The sequence below is a fragment of the Microcaecilia unicolor genome, chromosome 7 (assembly GCF_901765095.1).
Source record: "Microcaecilia unicolor chromosome 7, aMicUni1.1, whole genome shotgun sequence".
Lineage (NCBI taxonomy): Eukaryota > Metazoa > Chordata > Amphibia > Gymnophiona > Siphonopidae > Microcaecilia > Microcaecilia unicolor.
The window spans coordinates 163,845,141-163,863,802 of NC_044037.1; the positions used below are offsets into that span (position 1 = coordinate 163,845,141).

At 42.7% G+C, this 18,662-nt stretch overlaps 1 protein-coding gene across 1 annotated transcript in view; it reads left to right on the plus strand.

The window, feature by feature from the left end:
- Window positions 1-18,662, plus strand: part of CCNYL1 (cyclin Y like 1) — a 271,003-nt gene that overhangs the window by 91,864 nt on the left and 160,477 nt on the right. The window contains exon 4 of the mRNA XM_030209142.1: window positions 387-487. Within this exon, the coding sequence (XP_030065002.1) occupies window positions 387-487 (101 nt within the window). The remainder of the gene's footprint in view (window positions 1-386; window positions 488-18,662) is intronic.

Consider the following 18,662-nt stretch of genomic DNA (forward strand, 5'->3'; position numbering starts at 1 on the left):
ATATCCTCCACTCCCACAGGCTATGTGGAACTTCTTGGTCTCTTGAATTCCTTATATGCTTGGGATGAAATGCACCCTTTGGCATGAGCTTCTTGTCAAAACTGACATCTGCAAGTTTAGATAATTCTGCCAAGGTAGTTAAATCATTTTGATAAAATAAATATTGGAACATTTCTCAAGAAAAAATTGTATGTGCTACTTTGACATCAAAGTATGTAATTGCATCAGTGTGAGCAGAGTACGTCTTGCATAGAGTTTATCATGCATTGAGTGGAATCGCTAGTAATTCATTTAAATCAGAATTTCTAGTAATTTTGAGTGTGATGCAGTAGCACAAAGAAAGTGAAGAAAATGTTTTTATACAGAGCCTATATCTTATCTTTCAGGTGTCTCCAGGGCAGCTTACTAAGAAATACAGCTCGTGTTCAACCATATTTCTTGATGATAGCACAGTTAGCCAACCTAACCTTCGAAGCACAATAAAATGGTAAGTGACAGCAGAGAAGGAAATGAAAAGAATTCAAACTTATTTGAATTTGACACAAATGTGATTCTGTGATGGAGAGAGGAAATCTTCCTGAAACAGCAGTTTTTCCATATTTTTCTTAATTCTCCAGCTGCAGTTGGTTGCCTTCATGTGACCATACTTTCATTTCTTACACTGTCCGTGTGTTCCTCCTCACTTTTCCCACTTAAACCTTCATATATCCCACTGAGTGCTGATGGGTCACAGGCACTCTTCATTTTTTAATGTCTTACACGTGATTTTCATTTGTGGAAAGCACCTTTGAAACAGTAAGCCAAGTCATTGGTATAACTTCAGCACTTCAGCTTTTGGTAGGTACTTTTATCTGAATGTTTTCCTCCTGTATATTGCCTTTTTCCTACTAAGTATCAATGCAGGTACAGTGAGGTTCAGTGCTAAGAGTTAGTGTACAGACAGAGCTTATTTTTGTAAAAGTATAAACGCTCTTTGTGCTAGTGTTAACTTTCATATTAGTTGGTGCCAGCCCTAGAAAAAATCGGCATGCAGCTTGAATTAAAACCAATTATGTTGGAAGATAGGGAATAAGAATTTAGAGGTTTAAATAAGGTGTTTTTTTTAATTTTTTTTAATTAAAGGATATTAAGCATACCATAAAAACCAACGTATTTCCAAAATGCAATGTGAGAATTCTCAAATATGTAAAATTACATATCTGGTGTTCATTTGTTGTTGCATCTAACTAAAGAACTATTTAATAGTCTCAGTAACAACAAAATAATGTCTGTAATTCTTAATCCCACCCTACCCCCTCCCTGTTATAAACTTATTACCACAGAAGTTGAGCAGCCTTTATCTCTGTAAGTGAAGACAGACAACTTAAATAGAAAAATAGAGAGTCCAGGACCTCTAGCTGATGTCAGCATAACATGTGACTGAATTGCCCATCCATGGGGAGACTTATTTTCTTAACTCCACATCTACAAAATTTTTAAAAATCTTAAATTATACTCTTTGCTTAAATTGTATTTTATTCTCAGAGATGAGCAAGATGCATCGTCTCACATGTGAGTGATATTGATGAAGTTAAGAGGAAATAGGCTTAGGAGGAATCTAAGAAAATACTCTTTCATGGAAAGGGTAGTGGATGCGTGGAATGGCCTCCCAGTGGAGGTCATGGAGACGAGGACTGTATCAGAATTTAAGGAAGCATGGGACAGGCATGTGGGATCCCTTAGGAAAGGAAGAGTTTAGTGGTTAATGAAGATGGGCAGACTGGATGGGCCACTTGGCCCTTATCTGCCGACATGTTTCTATCACCAGACCCCAGTGCGGAGATGCTCCCCAGCATTCTTTTTTTCAAAGCCTTTTAGAAGTGTCCGCTGTACATGTGTGCTTTCTCACCTGCTGTTGTCATGCATTACTAGGGCAATCTATTTTTTTTTCTACAGAGCAGAGGACACCTTTTGCCCATTCTCCCCTCAGTTCTTGTCTTCTTAGTTTGGTGAATTGCCGAGTTTTTGTCCCTTAATTTGTTTGTTTACAGGTAAGTTTTTGCGTGAGACTAGGTTCTCCCTTCTCCTTAGTTTTCTTAGGGTTTTTGCCACTTTAGTCTCAGAAAATTCCCAGTGATTTTAAAAAGTGCTCCCAGTGTGGTAAGACCATGTCTTTAACAGATAACTCATAATTAGTGCTTGGCATGTCTGTGGCCCAAGCATAAGCCTCCTTGTAAACTGTGTTCACAGATGTGAAGTAGAAGCTTTAAGAGTTATGGGCAGCGGCTCAAAAACATTTTTGGTTCAGAAAAGTCTGGTGTACTGACTTCAGCATCAGTACCAATGGCTCATGGAACTGTATCAGACATTGGGGATACATCAGCATTGAGGAGGTCTCAACCTCGACATTGAGCATCAATAGTGAGGACATGTAAAAATTCAACATTGTGCTTGTCGAAACAGATGTTGGAGGCCAAGAATCCTCCTCAACATCAGTCCCCATTGAAACATGGCATTGAGAACACTGGGGCATCAACATTGATACTCTCTCAAGAGTTGCTCACCCTCAGATGACTCGGATGTGTCAACCTCCATCGAGCCTGGACTAGGCCATCAATTTGGCCCCAGTACCTGCTGCAAAAGTGACAACATCAGCTGGCCCACAGCTGTTACCATTGGTTGACCTTGAAGGGCAGGTCTGGGCAATGCTCTAGGAGGAAATGGAGTGCTTTGCGATGCTGAGGCATTGATTACCTCAATGTTGGACCCAATACATTCCCAACCCCTTGTGGAGGCCCATACAATACCTACTGACTGTGTGAACACTGGTGCATCGAAGGGCATCGGACATTGTGTCCTCCAGTAACTGGAGGAGGAAGTTTCCTCAGATCTCAGGAAACTTCTGCCCCTCAGCACTCCCGCCCAGGGCCTAGGCAGTAGTCCAATAGACAGAGGCAAGTACATTCCCCTCTGGACAACACTTTTTTTTCTAGAGCCTGATTTGGACTGCTGCGGGGAATATGAGCCCAAAGCCAAGGATGAGCACAAAGCTGTGTTATTGGACATCTTGATTTTGACGCCCCCTCCCAACGGAAACTGTGACAGTGCTCATGCACAGAATCCTTCAGTCTGAACAGATAAAGCAGAACAGCCTGTTCACAAAAAGAGAGAGAGAGAGAGAGAGAGTCCAGAATGCTCCCAGATTAAAGAAGCTCCAGCTTCCACACTGTTCCATGGTGGTTGAATCTGCCAGAGACTCCAAGACGTGCGTATAGGTGCACCTGAGTAGAGAGGCTAGGACTTTAGAATCTTTGGAAGGAATGTATTTCAGAACAGGGCCACCAAGAGAAGAAGCCGGGGCAGCCCCCACCCCCCCCCCCCATGCCTACAATTCACAAATCAAAATCAAACTGCAGTCTGACACATACTGCATCTTTTCTCTCTCTTGGTTTCCTCGCCTTCAGTGTGCCAAGACCCAGGTTATGTTAATGTAGCTCTGCTGCCCCAAGTCCTTCTTTCTACCACCTCCACTCCCTCCTATTTGGAAACAGGAAGTATTTCACACAGGAGTAGGCAGGACGAAGCAGGAAGAAGGACCTGTGGCAGCAGAGCAGAGTTAATGCATTTACGCAGTAACCTGGGTCCCGGCACACAGGAGCAGGAGAAACAGACTGAAAGAGAGCAGACGTAGTAAGTGATGGTCAAACTGCAATTCAACACCTTCTGCCTGTGTGCCTGCCTGCTTACCACAGATAGCGCCTGGCCCCCCTTGGAGGCCAGGCCTGGGAGAATCTTGCCCCTCCCCCACCCCCGGTGGCCCTGTTTCAGAATGCTATGTTGTTACTCCCATATCCTTACCAACTCTACTCCCATATCCTTACCAACTCTAACATGCATTTGCGGAGTGCAGAGTACCGCAAGGATCCCCCCCTCTCACCAACAATTTTCAACCTACTGATGACTCCACTGGCAAAATTTCTATCAAATCATAACCTTAACCCTTACATATATGCCGATGATGTAACAATATATACTCCTTTTAAACAAGACATTAATGAAATCTCCAACAAAATCAACCAAAGTCTACACATCATGAATACCTGGGCAGATGCATTCCGACTGTAACTGAACGAGAAAAAACTCAATGCCTCATACTAACCTCCCAATACAACACGACCAAATTTACCGCTATTAACACACCCAAACTAAACCTGCCAATATCAGAAAATTTAAAAATCCTTGGAGTCACAATTGACCACCACCTAACACTTGAGACTCAAGCGAACAACACAACAAAAAAGATGTTCTACTCCATGTGGAAACTGAAAAGAATAAAACCATTCTTTCCAAGATCTGTCTTCCGCAACCTAGTGCAATCACTTGTACTCAGTCATCTGGATTACTGCAACTCACTATACGCAGGCTGCAAAGAACAAATACTGAGAAAACTTCAAACAGCCCAGAATACAGCAGCCAGACTCATCTTCGGAAAACCAAAATACGAAAGTGCAACACCCCTATGTGAGAAACTACACTGACTCCCACTCAAGGAACGAATCACCTTTAAAGTATGCACGCTAGTTCACAAAATCATTCACGGTGAAGCCCCTGCATACATGTCTGACTTAATAGACCTGCCACCTAGAAATGCCAAAAGATCATCTCAAACTTTTCTCAACTTCCACTTCCCTAAGTGCAAAGGCATAAAGTACAAAGTACTACATGCATCTACCTTCTCCTACATGAGTACGCAACTTTGGAATACACTACCACGCAACCTGAGAACGATTTACGAATTAACCGACTTCCGCAAACGACTGAAGACCTATCTCTTTGAAAAAACTTACTGCAAGTATCAAAACACATGAATTCCATGCACACTAATAGAAATGCATCAATACACTCTCTTCCGATTTCTCTTCCCCCCTTCTCCCCACAATCACAATCTACCTACAGATAAATTGCTATACCTTACGCTCTCTTGCTATTATATGTTCACCCTATCATTCCCCCAATGTCACATCTCATAGTTTCTATGCCCCAAAGATGAATTTACTGAATTTGTCTCCCATAACTCTTCATAATGTAACCCAAAATCGCAATGTAACAAACTGTACTTCCATCATTCACAATGTATTGTAAGCCACACTGAGCCCGCAAATAGGTGGGAAAATGTGGGATACAAATGTAATAAATAAATAAATAAACTTAGTACGCAGTATGGCAGAGTTTGCAGAGGCTCTGTTCCCAGAGAAGGCTGCAAAGCTCTGTCAGCTAGTAGGTAAGCAACAGTATTGTAGAAAGCATATGACTTAGGCAACTTGTAGTGCTTTTGATGTGACCAGGGCCTCCACAATGGGTATTGGGATGTGCAGACTTGCCTGGCTGCATGCTTTGGATATAGAACCTGCAGTTCAGGAAAAGCTGGCAGACGTCCTGTGCCAGGGTTGTAACCTTTTTGGGGATAAGGTAAAGAAGGCAAAATTAATTCTTACCCGATAATTTTCTTTCCATTAGTCCCAGAAGATCAATCCAGAGACTTGTGGGTTATGCCCCTCTGCCAGCAGGTGGAGATAGTGAACATTAGAGGTTTGGTATATGGTTGTGTGCATTCCACTTAACCTCAGTATTGGTCAGTACCAAAGCAGTAGAAAAAATAAGTAATCCAACTGAAGAGACCTCTCCTGCCTCAAGAAGGCCAAAATAGGCCGATGAACCGCTTCTGCAGGAGAAAAACGCCTATAGTGTCGAGTTCTGTAAGTGCACGAGTAGTGGCTCTTTGGTTTGTTCTTACAAAAACAAACAAAAAAACGAAGGAACCTGATCCTGAGCAAAGGAACTGAACAAACTCGAAGAAAAACACAGAGCAGACAATCAGCAAGGTCAGGTCTTTGGATTGATCTGTTGGGACTAATGGAAAGAAAATTATCGGGTAAGGACTAGTTTGACCTTCCATAGCATCCCACAGATCAATCCAGATACTTGTGGGATGTACTAAAGCAGTCCTCAAATAGTGCAAGATAATGCCACCCCAGCAGCCAGTACCAATGCCCAGAAAGCCACGCCCTGATGCGCCACCACATCCAGTCTGTAACGTTTAGAAAAGGTAAAGGTATGCACGACGCCCATGTGGCTGCCCTTCAAACGTCCTCCAAAGAGATCAGACTCTGTGGAAGAAGTTGCATGTGCTGTAGTGGAATGGGCCTGTATCTGCAATGGGGGGGGGGGGGCTCCCCATGGCGATGTGTTTCGAAAATTGCTCCCTGAAGCCAACAGACCACCATGGCTTTCAAGGCCATATGCACATCTTGTAACTGGCAAAAAGGACGAGAAGGTGATCTGATCAATGGAAGTCATTGGTGGCCTCCAACTAACGAAGAATGCATTGCATGTCAAGACACTGCAAACCCCGAAATTCGAGCAGATAATCAGCCCAGCAAAACAACGGCAGAATAAGCGACTGATTCAAGTGAAAATGCGACAGTCTTGGGCAAAGACGGAACTGTCCTAATGCAGACCCCCCACTTCTATGAAGTGGAGAAAGGGATCCCTACAGGACAAGGCCTACAGCTCTGAAACTTAGGAGATGGCCACAAATAAAAACAGTCTTCAACGTGAGATCTTTTAAGGACAAACTACACAAAGGCTCAAATGGGGTGGTCTTTGCAGCGCCCGCAAAGCAAGGTTAAGATTCCAAGCCGGAACAATGGGCAAACGCATTGACTGTAGGTGGTTCACTCCCCGAAGAAAACGCACATTATCTGGGTGCACAGCAAGCAAATGAGCTTTGAAGACAGCCCCGAAAACAGGTCAAGATTGCCACCTGAACCCTCAAGGAGCTGAGAGAGAGAGAGAGATTTATCAAGTCCTGTCCTGCAAAAAGGCCAGGATGGACATCACTAAGGCTGAAGCTGCTGAGATGCCCGACATACAACACGAAGACCCAGTGGTTTGCTAAACTCACGCATAAGCCGTGGAGGCAGAGCGCTTCCATGCTTGCAGCTTCATAGTAACGACTCTGTCTGGGTAACATCTCTAACTCAAACATGCTCTGTCAAGAGCCAGACTGTAAAACCAAATGAGATCCCCATTCCAGGGCTATCAGAATCACCTGACCCAGATAACTCTCAATCTATCCCATGACTCTTCCCACCAGGGGCCTTGGTGGGAACACATGAAGGAGAGCCAAAGGCCAGGACTGGAGCAGCACATTGATCCTGTCTGACCCAAACTCTCTTCCTCTGCTGAAGATGTGGGGTACTTTCGCGTTTGCCCTGCGGACCATCAGATCGTTCACCGGGACTCCCCAACTTTCTATGTTCTGTGCAGAGGCGAGAGTTCTCATTTCCCTGGGTCCAGCATGGTCCGACTGAGGAAATCCGCTTGCACATTCAAGGATCCCGCAGTGTGTGCCACCAAGAAGAGGGAAAGATGTTTCTCCGCCCAGAGGCAGAGAAAGGATGCCTCTGCTAGAGGAGTGCTCTTGGTGACCCCCACCCCTGCTGGTTGACATAAGCAACCACCAACGCATTGTCCATACGTACATAAGTATTGCCATACTGGGAAAGACCAAAGGTCCATGAAGTCTAGCATCTTGTTTCCAACTGTGGCCAATACAGGTCAGAAATAACCTGGCAAAATCCCGAGAAAGTACAAAACATTTTATGCTGCTTATCCCCAGAATTAGTGGATTTTCCCCAAGTCCAATTTAACAGTGGTCTATGGACTTTTCCTTTAGGAAGCCATCCAAACCTTTTTAAAACTCTGCTAAGCTAACCACCTTTACCACATTCTCTGGCAACAAATTTCAGAGTTTAATTACACATTACGAGAAGAAAAATTTTCTCATTCGTTTTGGATTTACTACTTTGTGAAGAGCATCAAAACCGCCTTCAGGACAGATGTATTACTCCTACTCAGAGCGGTTCCCCAATGCTGGACCATTTAATCAGGTGTAGGTGTCACCCATTGCCTACACCTGATTACAGCGGAGGGTATTTGGTGATGTGCTACTGATATTGGCAGCTGTTTCCGGTTTGAGCGTTGACGATACCCCAGTTTATAAAGGCCAGCCGAACGGTGCCATGAATTAAGAGGAATCTGGGACAAATGTCATGCTCTGTGATGTGAGATCTGTGGATCAGCTGGTTTGGACATTGATACAGTTTACAAGGAAATGTGATAGTTCATGTTGACTGTCACGATCAGCAGCATAATATTGCATGAATTTATATGTTTATGTTAAAGTGAAATATAAGATCTGTTAATTTATTTCAACTGTTTTTATTGATGATTCAACATTATAAACATTTTAACATTGCCAATACTTCTATTATTGAGCATTATAAGTAATACAGCATATTAACTTGTATACAGCAATAAATTCCATCATCAATAGTTTTATGCATCTTCCCCTGGTCTCTTTGCCTACCCTCCCAAACATGCTCATTAACAGCCAAACGTACATTTAAGGAGGGGGTGTTTTGTTAAATATACATCACAGTCATCTTTTATATTCCCCCCTCCTTCTCCCCTTCCTTCTTCTCTCCCCACCCTCTCCCCCCTGCTATTCATTAATAATTAAATTGTGCTTATGAGTTCAGGTAAGTGTACCATTATTCTATAATATTATCAAAGCTTATTGAGTACAAGACTCCGACCTCTCTGCGTTAAGGTATCCAACATAGGCCCCCAAACTTTAAGGAAGCATTTTTTCCCACGACAGGAGCCTTTTGCATTCCTTGCTTCCCATGTCATTAAAAGATGCACCTGATTTCGCCATTGCCAGTAATCTGGGGGTTTATCCGAAGTCCAACATTGCAAAATACATTTTTTGGCTACCAAACATAATTTGCGACTTAACAATATTTCATCTGCCGTAAGGCCACTGAATGCTCTTGGGCAATCCAATATTAATTGCACCGGAGTGCCCACTATAGTACTTGAAATGATTGAATTCATAAATGCCAGTATCTTTTCCCAAAAAAGCTGTATTTTTGTGCATTCCCAAAATGCATGATAGAACGAATTTTCCTCCAGTGTGCATTTCATACAGATTGGTGTGTCAATCCCTCCTACTTTATAGAACTGGCGTTGTGTGAAGTATGCTCTATGTATTATTCTAAATGCACATTCTCTATAGTTTGCTCCATTAATCAGTTTAGGGATGTTCCGTATGTGTGCTGCTATGTCCCAATTAGATAAATCTACTTTTGTATCTGCTTCCCACCTACGGCGAAGTTGTGACCAATCTCTATCTGACCTCAAAGTCCACAATTGTTTGTGGAGCTGCGAAATTGTGGGGGCTTCTTCTGATATTTCATCATAAAACTGTTTAATTTTCTCCCCCAATTGAAACTTAAGCTCTTCTGCATTAAGTGTTTGTATATAGTGTTTTATCTGACCATACCCAAACACGTCCTCCCAGTGTGCAGCGTCAGTGGGTATTAGTTGACTTAGAGGTTTAATTTTCCCTTCTAAATCTATTATTGTTTTTAGACATGTGTGCCCTCTCCTTGCCCACCTCCGAAACACCTGATTTTCCAATCCTGGCGTAAACAACGGGTTCCCCCTTATGGTCAACCATTCTGTCATATTCGGCTGTCCCCCCAGTTTTGTCCCCAAGTATTTCCATGCCTCTTGTAGAGGAGCCAGTATTATACTACCCTTAAATTTCTTTGGCACCGATTTATTATTGAGATGCAGCAAGGTCACCATATTGTAAGGGCTAAAGTATATCTTTTCTAATTCTAGCGGGGTGTGTGTATTTGCAGAAAAAATCCAATCTCTCACTAACCGCAACAGGCTTGCCAGATTATAGTATTGTAGATTAGGCAATCCCAATCCACTCTGCTGCCAGTTCCCCAGCATCAACTGCAACTTCAGTTTAGCCTTTCTCTTTGCCCAACAGAACTGTCCTATCATTCGATAGAATCGTTTGATATCTTTCTGTAACAATCTCAATGGCAGGACTTGTAATACATATAGCCATCTGGGTAATATTACCATTCGTATGAGACAAATTCGACCTATTAGTGGCACCGGTAACATCTTCCAGGTTGCCAGCTGTTGTTCTGTTTGACTGAACAATCTATTGACATTTAGGCTGTATATGTCTCCTGTCTGAGAAGCAAGCAAAATTCCCAGGTACCTAAAAGAACCCTCTACCCATCTCAGCGGGAATTCTGCTCCCCAAAGAGATTTGGTATTAACTGGTATCGCCAGGGCTTCTGACTTATCCAAATTTAATTTGAATCCTGAATGATCTCCAAATTCCTTAATTATTTCTAGAAGATCTGCAAGTGATGCCTTTGGTTCAGTAAGTGCTACCAGCAAATCATCCGCAAATGCTGCAATTTTAAATGTCATCGATCCAATCTCCACTCCCCTAATGGATCTTATTGAAATTATGTCTCGTATCAACGGGTCTAAGTATAATGCAAATAGTAACGGGGAGAGTGGACATCCTTGGCGTGTCCCTCTCATGATCTCAAAATTTGCCGATACCATTCCATTTACCATGATCCGTGCTCTAGGGGCGGTATATAGTGCTTTAATGGCTTGTACAAACCATCCCGAAAACCCATATCTACTTAAAACTGAAAATAAAAAAGGCCATTCCACACGGTCAAATGCCTTTTCAGCATCAAAACTGACCAATAAAGCACTTTCTGCAGACCCTTTAAGATGTTCCAAAGATAATAGAATACTTCGCAAATTCTTAGTTACAGATCGACCCTGCACAAACCCCACCTGTGCTTCATGTGTCAAATTTGGTAGTACCGTCCCTAGTCTCTTGGCTAATATTTTTGCAAATAATTTGACTTCACAATTCAGAAGTGAAATAGGTCTGTAGGAGGATACATATTGCGCATCGCGCTTAGGCTTTGGCAGCACTATAATTTGAGCCAAGTTAAGATTTTCCGGTAATTTCCCCTTCATCACCCATTCATTAAATACCTCATTTAATATGGGGGCTATATTTTCACCTAACAATTTATAAAATTCAGATTTTAAGCCATCAGGTCCGGGTGCCTTTCCCAATTTGCTTTGGCCAATTGCCCATATAATTTCATCACAACTTATGGGTTCGTTCAATTGTTGGAGTTCTGTCTGTCTCAGCAAAGGGGTGTCAATATTTTGCAAGTAAAGATCATTCTGTAAACCCTGATTCTCCCCTGCGCTATAGAGCTGTTGGTAGTAAACCTGAAAAACTTTATTGATTTCTTCATCCTTGTTTATTAGTTTTCCGTCTTTGCCTTTAATAGCACCTATGTATCTTGCTGTTGATTGTGGTGCAATCAGTTTAGCCATGAATTTACCACTTTTGTTCCCATGTTTATAAAGTTGGAAACGATAATAACTTTGGGACTTTATTGCCCTCTCATGCAGCAGTGCATTTATCTCTGTTTGGACTGAAATTATTTCTTTATGTATCTTTGAAGCCGGGTTTTGCCCATATCGAGTAGTCAAGCGTAAAAGTTCTTTTTCTAATCTCAATAATTCTCTATCACGTTGTTTTTTGTAATTGCTAACATAGCTGATAATTTCCCCTCGGATGACTGCCTTTGCTGCCTCCCAATACGTGGGCGCCTCTAGTACTGATCCTTCATTGAAGTGTTTGTACTCCTCCCATTTAGCTATTAAATATTCTCTAAATTTCCCACTTTTATAAAGGTAACTAGGAAATGACCAATTTCCCCCTCTTTGGGAATTATTATCTCCTAATTTCCAAGTCATCCAAACTGTGGCATGATCTGAAATCAAACAAGGCCCAATTTCTACTTCTTGTATATCGGTAAAAATCTTGCGTGACACTAACAGGTAATCAATTCTAGAATGGGTTTGATGAGCCCTTGATTGATGTGTATATTCTCTCTCTGTTGGGTGTAACGTGCGCCATACATCTAAAAGGTCTAGTGTATTGCACATGTCAGGTAAACCTCTAGTGTTCCTTTCCCCTCGCGCCATTGATGGATGAGACTTATCAATTTGTGGATTCCATGGCATATTAAAGTCTCCACCCAATATCACCGGTAAGGCCTCCATGTTGGCAATGGTTGTAGTTACTTTTTTATAAAATTTAAGGTCCAGTGTATTTGGGGCGTACACACCACCTAAAATTATTTGTTTCCTGGCAATAGTAACCTTACAAAACACAAAGCGACCCATTGTATCTTTATGCTGATTATGAATTTGGGTCACCACTCCTTTCCTGATAAGGATGGCCACACCCCCCTTATTGCCCACCGCTGGTGAAGCAATGCAGTCTCCCACCCACCATTTAACCAACTTTGCGTGCTCTTCATCAGATAAATGGGTTTCCTGCAGTATCGCTATGTCTACCCTTAGTCTTTGCAAGTGCTGCAAAATTTTAGATCTTTTAATAGGGGAGTGTATACCACCTATATTCCAAGTGACAATTTTAATCATCTTGTGTAATATAAGTTCACATTATCCTTAATTGACAAACTCGTATTTAAATTCATGAGAAGCCATCCCAGCCTATGGCTCCCCATCTCGTCACATATTAGCTGCTCTCTTAGTCTGATGTTAATGCATTTTATGGTACAACTTGTCTTTCCTTCCATTTCTTTGACATATTTAACCCTCCGCATCAATTCTCTCCGCTTCCAATTCCCCGCTAGTCCATCCCTCCCTCCCATATCCCTCCCTCTCCCTCCCCATCTCCCTTTACCATGTGCTTCCTTATATGAAGCTGTCACTTTTTAACGCTAACCCACCTTCTCCCCTTATTTCTGTTAGTTCTTAGTTCTTCTAGAACCTTATTCTTTCGTGTTTTACATTTTAACATTTCCCAACCTTTAAACTTCTAAATATACTCCCCTTCTTAAACTCCCCCCTTTATATTGAGCAGAACCATCATAACAGTATTAACATAAAAATTAAATACCAACAAAACCGATTAGCAGTTCTATCACCATCTGTGCCAGAGTCTCTCAATGGTATCTGCCCCTTAAGAGTTCTCCTGCTTCAAATTTGTTGAATATAGTTAATCGCATCCAGAGCTAGATTCCTCCCAGCCTCATAGCTGCCGCTCTTTTCGGGCTCACGCAGGTTCTGTGTCCTCAGGAACAGCCTTATCCGAGTGTTCTATCTGCGCAATAAAGTCTTTTGCCTCCCTTTCAGACGTGAATGATCGTAGTTTGCCCCCATGTGTTATTTTCAATGTAGCCGGATATTGCAGGCTAAAACGGATCTTCAAAGCAAATAATTTTGAACACACGGTAGAAAACGCTTTTCTCTTGGCTGCAACACCTACTGAGTAGTCTTGAAAGCAGAGTATTTTTGCTTTTTCATAAGTCAAAGAGTTATTTGATCTTGCTGCCTGCAAAATGTATTGCTTGTGCATAAAATTGAGTACTTTGCAGATAATTACTCGTGGCTTAACAGCGTTCATCTGGCGAACTCCCAGCCGATGCGCTCGTTCAATTCTTAAAGGACCAAGCTCTGCTGGAAATTCAATACTTTTGGTCAGCCATTGTTCTAGAATCCTCTCCAGCTGTTTTCCCCCGAGCGCTTCAGGTAAGCCAACCAATCGGATGTTATTCCGTCTGGAACGGTTTTCCAAATCCTCAATTTTAGATTCCAAATCGGATATCGTTTTCTGCACAGTTTTTTGAGAGTCCTCCACTCCCGTCAGCCTGTTTTCCACTTCGCTGACTGTAGTTTGGAACGCTATGCACTCCTTAGTCAAATCCTCTATTTTCGTATTCAACTGTTCCAATTTAGTATCCAATTTTTGGTCAAGCGGAATCAGCCGACGATCTAATAGATCTTCCATCACCCCCGTTAATTCGGAGGTGATCTCAGCCACCCACGCCGAAGACACCGATGGATTGGTTTCGGGGAAGGCCGTCGCCATTTTGTCTTCGGCCGTCCTTCCCCTCTGTCTTTCTTTTTGGGCTGCTTTCGTCGTCATATCTAGTTTTTCTCTCGTTCTGCTCGACCAGATTGTTGCCCTGGGTTCTTTTCTAGCGATTATTGCAAATTAGAAGGGTTTAATTCTCCTTGAAATGCGGGGATTCTCAGGCAGGCTTCGGAGAGAGATTCACCTGCAACCTCTCTTCACCATAGCGTCACGTCAAGATCTGTTAATTTAGTATATTGGATTCAGAGAGTTAGGCAATTATGGGTGAATGGTGTATGAATGAGTTGGAGTTATGATTTTATGGAAAATTGGTATTAGCTACTGTATGAACACATACAGAAGTAATAAAAGGTGCATTTGGTAAAAAAGATATAGCACTGGAGTTTTTGAAGTGATTAGATATAGTTGGAACTCCGGTAGTTTCAAACATTATCCCCTAATTAGTAAAGTTTGTTACCTAGATATATGCCACATGAGATGCAGCATTGGGATTCCCTTTTACCATAACCAACCCAAGGGGCCTATCGATCCCACAACTTACCCCTCTGGGGCATGGTGAAACTTAGAAACACATGAACTCAAATAATTCTATTTGACATACCATAAAATTTCACAATTTTTAGTAAATATGATTGCAAACAACTAATATATCATTATTACAGCGCGAATACATTAGTCAGACTTTGACTGTGTAAGTATAGCTTATAACTAGTACTGACAGAGGAGCAATGTCTATTTTTAGCATTAATATTGGCTAAATAAAAACTTACCAAAATCAATATGATGTAGAACTAATACAAGCCAAACAGTATCTTAATTACAAATCAAGCACTGGGAAAAACTCTGTGTGCTATATCTAAATCGTATATGCAGGCCCTGCTGGGTTGTAGCATTTTGGAAAATACATAGGAACATATTCTCCTTCTGTTCCAGCAACAATCTCGGTATCAGCTAGAAGGCGTTCATACAGGACATAGTGACCTGTAGGTTCTTTCTTGCTTATAGCAGTTGCAATTACACATTCTACTAATCCTCTAGTGCATGGGATGATACAGCATTCTATAACTATGAAAATGACAACACAAACAATAATAGCAATTGTGGTGGAAACAAAAAGATTTTTCCATTTTCCAAACATTTTATCCAGCCATCCGGTCCAGGAAGTGTCAATGCCAGAGTTGCGAGCCAGCTCCTCAGAAAGTGAAGTGAGGCCTTTCAGAGCTCTGGAAATTGATCCATCTGGAGTGGTACTGTTGGGGATAAAAGTACAGCATTGAGTACCCAATTTTACACATTCGCCACCATCTCACGCTAACATCATGTCAAGAACCATCCGGTTCTCCATGGTTATTCTACTGGTGGCATCCAATTGGGCTGCTATTCCCTGAACAGCATCTCTGGTGTAATTAACAAATCTTTGCTGATTGTAATAGATGTAATTGATCCAGTCTACATTCTTATTAATTGTGGCCCAAGGAAAGGAAAATGACTCAAATCCTGAAGCGATTTGATTGCGGGCCTTGAATTCATCTGGTACCCCTCTGGGGATAGACTTGATCATCAAAAGAGCCAGCTACAGAGGCCTTCCTTTTCCTTCGGTGTGAGGAGGGAGAGTGGGGTGAACCTAAGGAGGCATTTACTAGTGGAGTGGAGGAGTGGCCTAGTGGTTAGCGTGGCGGACTTTGGTCCTGGGGAACTTGGTTCAATTCCCACTGCAGGCACGGGCAGCTCTTTGTGACTCTGGGCAAGTCACTTAACCCTCCATTGCCCCAGGTACAAATAAGTACCTGTATATAATATGTAAGCCGCATTGAACCTGCTATGAGTGGGAAAGTGCAGGGTACAAATGTAACAAAAAAAAAAATTATCAAGGGCAGAGGTTCCCTTCCAACCTCTAGGTAAGGTGTGGTAGAGAATGTTGGTTCCACAGTACCACCATACATCAGTCTGGGCTTGGGAAAAGGCAGAGAAATCAACCTGGTTAATACTGAAATGGGTAGCATTGTAGGAGGTCAGGTTACCTATAAACTGTGAATCCCAGGGCAAGCAGTTGCTTCGCATGTCTGTCTCAATAGCAGACTGTGGACTTTTCCTCCAGAAATTTGTCCAAACCTTTTTTTAAACCCAGGTATGCTAACCGCTGTTACCACATCCTCCGGCAAAGAGTTCCAGTGCTTAACTATTCATTGAGTGAAAAAATATTACCTTCTGTTTGTTTTAAAAGTATTTCCATGTAACTTTCTCGAGTGTCCCCATGTCTTTGTACTTTTGGAAAAAAAAATTGATTTACTTCTACTCATCCTACACCACTCAGGATTTTGTAGACCTCCATCATATCTCCCCTCTTCTGTCTCTTTTCCAAGCTGAAGAGTCCTAACCTCTTTAGCCTTTCCTCATACGAGAGAAGTTTCATCCCCTTTATCATTTTGGTCGCTCTTCTTTGAACCTTTTTTGCTATATCTTTTTTGAGATACGGTAACTAGAACTGAACGCAATACTCGAGGTGCGGACGCACCATGGAGCGATACAAAGGCATTATAGTATTTTTGGTCTTATTCACCATCCCTTTCCTAATAATTCCTAGCATCCTGTTTGCTTTTTTGGCCGCTGCCGCACACAGCAGAAGATTTCAGCGTATTATCTACAGCGACACGCAGAACCTTTTCTTGATTGCTGACCCCCAAGGTGGACCATAGCATCAGGTAACTATAATTCAGATTATTCTTTCCAATGTGCAACACCTTGCATTTGTCCACATTAAATTTCATATGCCATTTGGACGCCTAGTCTTCCAATTTCCTAAGATCTTCCTGCAATATTTCAGTCTGCACGTGTTTTAACAAACATGAATAGTTTTGTATCGTTTGCAAATTTGATCACCTGAGTCATTCCGATTTCCATATCATTTATAGATATGTTAAATAGTACCGTTCCCTGTACAGATCCCTTTGGCACTCCACTTTTCACCCTCCTGCGTTGAGAGAAATGACCATTAACCCTAGCCTCTGTTTTCTGTCCAATAACCAATTCCTAATCCACACCAGAACCTTGCCTCCTATCCCATGACTCTTCAATTTTCTTAGGAGTCTCTCATGAGGAAGTTTATCAAACATTTCTGAAAATCTAGATACACTACATCAACCGGCTCACCTTTATCGACATGTTTATTCACGCCTTCAAAGAAATGATGCAAATTGGTGAGGTAAGACTTCCCACGACTGAACCCATGCTGATGCTGTCTCATTAAACCATGTTTTGTTTTGTTTTTTGTTACATTTGTACCCCGCGCTTTCCCACTCATGGCAGGCTCAATGCGGCTTACATGGGGCAATGGAGGGTTAAGTGACTTGCCCAGAGTCACAAGGAGCTGCCTGTGCCTGAAGTGGGAATCGAACTCAGTTCCTCAGTTCCCCAGGACCAAAGTCCACCACCCTAACCACTAGGCCACTCCTCCACTCATGTTTGTCTACATATTCTGTAATTTTATTCTTTATAATAGTGGATTTATAATAGTTTCCACTGTTTTGCCCGGCACTGACGTCAGGCTTACTGGTCTATAATTTCCCAGATCACCCCTAGAGCCCTTTTTAAAAATCGACAGCAACTCCCCAACTTTCAGAACTTCCGCAGCTGCAGAAAGGGAATCCCCTGAGGAACTGCCGTCATCCACGTCCGATGCCATGAAGACTTCGAGTCCTGCAGCGCCTCCAAGTGCAGCCACTTGGGTAACGGTGATGGCAGGATGGTTAAGGACCCCTGGGAGGATGGCAGTATAGCTGAGTCTTGAGGGTCTCCTGTCTGTTTCAACAGAAATGCTTCATGCATCAAAAGCACAAATTCAGGAGAAAAGGGGGCATTATCTGAGCCCGAACCCCTTGCAGCTGTCCTCAGTGATCCAAGATCCAGGGAAACATTGGGCTGCTCTGCAGTTCTGGCAGAGGCCGCATGCTGTGCAATGGAAAAAACACTGCCAGCCAAAGCGTATGCCTCAAACAGGCCTGGTGTTCCTGTCAAAAAAGACTCCGACGACGCCGTGCTCTTGTCCATAATAGGCCTATCAACTGATTCCCCTTGCACTCAACCTTAAACAAGAGTTGCAGCCTCCTGATGCTGCTGTCCGGTTCCCACACCAGGAGTAGTGCTTTATGGACTTGGGTGGGTTCAACATGCCCACAGTAAAGGGTGCCTGAGTTGGACCACCCCCCCCCCCCCCAACTCCCCCGCTGCTCACTGCCTTCACTCAGTGCTCCTCCGCTTGCCTTTGGTTCCCTTTTATGTTTTTTTTTACAGTGCTTAACAGCTGTTGGTTACCTTTACATTTTTGTTTGAGGCAGGAGAGGAAGCTAGAGGCAGGAATCCAAGGCCTAAGAGCTCAGGGAGACTGGAAGGGTCATGGGGGAGGGGGGTGGAGGAAAGGGAGGGACCTGGCACCACTGGGTGTACCCTAAAAATTACAAAGTGTCTCAGCTCTGATGACCAGGCTACTACTAGACCTAGGGGATTGGACAGGAGCTGGTCAATTTAGAGCTGCACAGGTATGACTCTCCACCTGCTAGATAGAGAGAATATTGACCATGTATACTAAACGTCTGATGCTCTCTCTGTCTCCACCTGCTGGCAGAGGGACATAACCCACAAGTCTCTGGATTGATCTGTGAGATGCTATGGAAGGTAGCTGACTTTATCAAAAAGCGAACTGATACCATCAAATTACTCCCCTGGCCCACTCCTTGTGCGGCCTCAACTTCAGGAGGTTTTCTAGTGAAGGTTAGCAAAGGTCCTACTACTCTCA